General features: G+C 49.0%; 1 protein-coding gene across 1 annotated transcript; it reads right to left on the bottom strand.

Moving 5' to 3' along the window:
- Nucleotides 1-213: 213 nt before the first annotated feature.
- Nucleotides 214-1848, bottom strand: LOC119357019 (indole-2-monooxygenase-like). Its single transcript, XM_037624012.1, has 3 exons — nucleotides 1021-1848; nucleotides 928-972; nucleotides 214-831 (listed from the first exon to the last, which is right to left on the bottom strand). Exons 1-3 carry the CDS (start codon nucleotides 1846-1848, stop codon nucleotides 214-216), a joined length of 1491 nt encoding a protein of 496 aa, XP_037479909.1.
- Between the last annotated feature and the right edge of the window lie 3436 nt (nucleotides 1849-5284).

The following is a 5284-nucleotide window of genomic DNA, read 5'->3' on the forward strand; positions in this document are numbered from 1 at the left end:
GTGAAAAATATGCTCTCGCTTGTCCATGTGTTGTGAAAGGTCAATGTTGATGTTATTTAATTTTTCTCTTCAGCTTGCCAAAGTAAAGTAACCAAATATCTTTTATTTATGATGTAGCAACAAATAAATCCATACACATATTTTAAAACGGAGCATCCTGATCATTGGAATGGATATAACTGAATTGGAGGGAACACATAAAACATAAATATGCTATGTACGTGTTCGTGGGATTAGTAGGAGCTTCTCCTTGCGATGCAACGTAAGCCGAAACACCTCTGTCATATCAACACCCATGCCTCCAGCAGCCCTAGGGCCAGGCAGCTCCCAGTCGAAATGATATAGGAGGTTCCCTAACATGAGCTCATACGTTGACATTGAGAAGTTTATCGCTGGGCACATCCTTCTCCCAGTACCAAATGGAAGGAGTTCAAAGTTATTCCCCTTGTAATCAATGTCTACGTTGAGAAACCTCTCCGGCATGAACTTCTCTGGGTCCTCCCAAGTACTTGGGTCCCTACCAATCGCCCACGCATTGACAAGAACAGGCATGTGGGCTGGAACGATGTAGCCATCGATTTGCACATTGTCCATGGAGAGGTGCGGCCCCAGGAGCGGTGCCGGTGGATGCAGACGGAATGTCTCTTTGATGACAGCCTTCAGGTAGGTCATGGTGGCGAGGTCATCTTCTGTCACTATCTCTTTTCCTTCAGGGATTTTGCTCCTCAACTCGGCTTGTAGCTTGGACATGACTTGAGGGTTCCTTATGAGCTCTGCCATGACAGACTCTATAAGCATGGACGTTGAGTCAGTTGCTCCGAAAAATATGTCCTAAACAATTTGAAAACGGACATGGTTAATGATCAAGAGATTAATGTTCAACATACACGTAGAACATATTGTGCTCATATATTTAGCTGTACTTACAATGAGCATGGCCTTGATGTGATCCTTGGTGAGACCGTGTTCGTGCTGACAGGAGAGGAGACTGTCAATGAAGTCAGGTTCCCGTAGCTGCACCGTGTTTTCTTGGTGGTCGTCGACCACCTTGTCCAGCAACTCGTCCCATCTCTTTTTCAGCTTGTCGGCCCTGGCACACACAGCTCTCTTGATGAAGCCCACCCGCACTAACCCCGGGTAGAAGTCTTCGATGTTGACACCCCCGATGAGCGCCCCGGACGCCTCGATGAGCTCACGGAGGAGCCTGTTCCGGCCGTCGACCTTGAAGAGGTTGCCGGACACGGCGCGGCACACGATGTCACTGGTGAAAGAGTAGATCGTGTCACTCATGTCCATGGTCTCGTGCGACGCGGTCGCCTTAGCGATCTTAGCCACGACGAGGCGTGCTTCCTCCTCACGGCCCGGGCGGTAGGAGCTCACCTTCTTGACGGTGAGTAAATGTGTGGAGAGCAGCCTCTTGGCCTGGCGCCAGTGATCGCCGTAGACGGCTAATGCGACGTCAAGGGAGGCGGTCATTAGGGTGTCGGCGACGGTGGATGTGGGCCGTGAAGCGAACACGTGGTCGTGTGTGCGCAGGACGGTCTGGGCGGCACGTGGCGATGAGACGACGAGGGTCGGCACGGAGCCAAGTTGGATGAGCATGTAGTCCGGGCCGTACTTCATGGCGAGCCTGCGGAGGTTGACGTGTGGGAGGAAGCCGACGAGGTGAAGGTGCCCGATGACTGGCAACCTTGGTGGCGAAGGTGGGAGACGGCAGCAATGGCTGCTTCGTCCTGATCTGCCAGTGATTACCAAGTAGTGTAGCAGTACGAGGGCTAGAGGGAAGAACAAGAGAAGCGGCGGTTGTGGAAGCGTCGCCTGCATGAGTTGTTGTAGGAGTGCCGCCATGGTAGCTTGCATGGGCCAAGTGCTCTTCTTAGTTCTTATCGCATGCTACTCCTTTTATAGCCATGCATGTCATGCCATGAGAGGGTTCAAAGAGAAGAATGGGCAGCTTTTTAAAATGATAGAAAATTCACGAGCGTGCAATGACCGTGTGCTCCACCAGGAAGTGGACTTTTCGTTACGGCCTCCAGCCCTATCTCGTGTATATGGTTTTTGCTTATCTGAGCTCCTGTAGTATATGTTTGGTCACTACTCAAGCAAAGTTGCATATATTCCAATTTCGCTCCGGGCCCCCAAAAAAACAGCCTGATACGAACTTTTTTATTGGAACACAGTATCGCAGCCTGATACGAACTTTTCAAGTCAAAATGTGTACCACGTATGTCTCAAGAAAAAAACTATGTAGCACGTCCAATAGAAAGAAAGTCAGACTATATGCCACGTCAAACTATATACTCCTACTATATCTGGAGAGACTTAAAAATAAAGCCGCCGAAGAGAATTAAGAATAAAGCCGCCGAAGAGAATTATAAAAAGAAAAAAGCCGCCGGGTATAAAGTCATCTCGTACGTAGATTCACGTACTACCATGGATGCCGAACCGTCGTGTATACGCCAATGCATGCCGCTGCTGGGCCTTCTCTTGACTAGAGCTCCCTGATCAACCGTACATGCTAGGTTGTCGGCCCCGGATGAAGCTGCCCATGCCGGCACTGGAGCGCGTGAGCAAAAGAGCATGCCTAAGAAAGATTACATCCATGGGACGCAGAGTTTCTGCACCCGAGCTCAAATGAGCTCGGATGAACAGTAAAAGCAAAACAAAATCTAAAAAAAATCCAAAAAAAATTGAGAGAAACATTGACAAAAAATTTAAGTGCTTGCAAAAATTCGTCATTAAATCACATTCCTAGAAGGCGTGGCAAAAAGAAAACAAAATTGGTACTCTAAAAATGCTACTTTCAAAAGCATTTTGGAGTAGTGAATATGTTTTTTTTTCACCACGCCTTATAGGAATGTGATTTCATGATAAAAAAGTTCAAGCACTTAAAACTTTTGTCAATGTTTCTCTAAAAAAATGGTAATTTTTTGAAGTTTTTTTGATCTTTTTTGATATTTTTTTGATATTACTGTTCACCAAGCTCATTTGAGCTCGGGAGCAGAAAGACACTTTCGACCTAGCGACGACTACAAGTACTGGAGTGAGTCGAAGACGCGCCATCATCATCGCCCTACCCTCATCGAAGTTAGGCAAACCTTATTGTAAAAGACAGTCGGAAAGCGTCATGTTGAGACCCTAAAGAACCAAGATACCAGAACAACAACTGCTGCCAATGAAAAGAAGCATAGATCAGAAGGATGCAACATCCACACGCTCTCCGACGATGCTTCCTAATCCTAACAACAAAAACGTGTTGGTGAGTCTCGAGCTGCGATCAACACGGCTCATTCTAGGATAATATATACTAGTAGCAGGTAACCCACGTACTAGGTAGTGGAAAAGATCACAAGATCCGTTGAGGGCATGTCCTTAGATTTTGGGGCCCAGAGCGAAATTGGAATATGGGCCTCAAAAAATCTATATACAAAGCTACTGGTGATGGTATCAAAGGGAAATACCTACAGACGTACTTTGAAATTGCGTCGTTGAAGTGGTCCATCGGTATACTTGTTATTTCAAGTGAATACAGTTGGCATGTTTTGATTTAAAAAAAAAACTGCTACTGATCCAGGGTATATATTACTAATTAAAACATAATGAGAAAGGTACACAATTTAACCCCGAACTAACCACTCGATTGATTTACAACCCTCATCTTCGAAACCAGCCGTATTACACCCTCAATTTTTCTCAAAGATCAAAACACAACCCTGTTCTCAGTTTTGGCCTAGTCAACTGGTTTTGATCGGCACCCTCCTGCTTGGGCACGTGGATGGAGAAGCAGCAGCTGGGGAGCAGCGAACACGAGAGGGAGCTGTTGCCATGCATCGCGCCATTGAAGATTGGGTCTGCTGTCTTCTGCTTCTTCTTCTTCTTCACTTGATGGTCGTCTAAGGATGGAGCGGTGTATTTGTAGCCGCACCAGTGCGTGGGTTACGGAATGATGAGCATGCCACGAAGCGCCGCGGGGTGGGGGGTGATTGTCGTTGGTGATTTTCCATTTCATTGTCTGACTCCAGCGCTAAGGAAGTAAAGCTCATCCTACCACTACCGGAAAAGAGTCCTACCCCGATGGCCAAACCAATGCCGACGGCCGCCGACGGCCTATACGGAGCTATGCCGACAGCCATGTCTTGGCCGTCGGCGTATCCTGGCCGTCGGGCTACCCCGAGGTAAGCCGACGGCACCCATCGGCCTAACTGAGAACATGCCGACAGCTGCCGTCGGCATACCCGTGGGCTCGGCGACCCCGCCCGTGACCAGCGGCTAACGTCGTCAAATCTATGCCGACGGTGGGGACGGGCGGCCGTCGGCATATCTCCGCATGCCACGTCACCGATCCACGGCGCACTATCCAGCACGTATGCCGACGGCGGCCATCGGCATATCCGCCATGTCAGCGATCCGCGGCACGCCGCCCGCCTAAACCCTATCGTCTCTATGCCGACGGCAAAGCCGTCGGCATAGTTATTTTATATGTGTGTGTGTGTGTGTGTGTGTGTGTGTGTGTGTGTGTTTTTATGCTTTTTTATGTATTATTATATTAACTGACATGTAGCATATGCTTTTTATGTATTATTATGTGAATATATATGTAGTTTGTAATTTTTTCCATAGATTATGAATATATATATATAGTTTGTATTTTTTCGAGCACGTTAATAATGTGCCGTCATGTTCTTTTGAATATATGTCCTTATATTTTATTAAAATCAAAAACAGCTATGCCGGCAGAAGTTTTGTGGCGGTTGCAAACGCCCGGCACCCGGCTCCGGAGTGTGATCCCCTCACGTTCGCGGTGTGCCCCCTCACATACGGCGCCGCCGCTGGCACCTGGAGGGCGGAAACAGCCGCATCGGGTCTATACGGAGGGGACGTTGCTCCCAAGTGTTTCTATGGGATGACCTACCACAACCAGGTGGTGTTGTGGCATGTCCGAAGAGACGGCACGCATCTCTGAGGCGTGGCCCCCCAAACGGACGGCGCCGCCGCCGGCACCTGGAGGGGGGAAACAGACGCGTCGGGTCTACGCGAAGGGGATGTAGCTGTGGGTTTGGCTCGAATGTTGCTCCCAGTTGTCCCTCTGGGCTGACCTGACACAACCGGGTGGAGAGGGTGACTGGTCAAAGCCCGTCCATGAAAAGTCAAAGGCTAGATCTCGTGGTCACCCGCTCCAGGGTTAGGCGGGACAGGAGGCTAGGAGGGTAGCAATGCCACCTGAGCGTCGCATCGGCCCCTCATACATGCAGGGTGGTGTTGTGGCATGTCCGAAGAGGCTGCA

The sequence above is a fragment of the Triticum dicoccoides genome, chromosome 1A (assembly GCF_002162155.2).
Source record: "Triticum dicoccoides isolate Atlit2015 ecotype Zavitan chromosome 1A, WEW_v2.0, whole genome shotgun sequence".
In the NCBI taxonomy this organism is placed as follows: Eukaryota; Viridiplantae; Streptophyta; class Magnoliopsida; order Poales; family Poaceae; genus Triticum; species Triticum dicoccoides.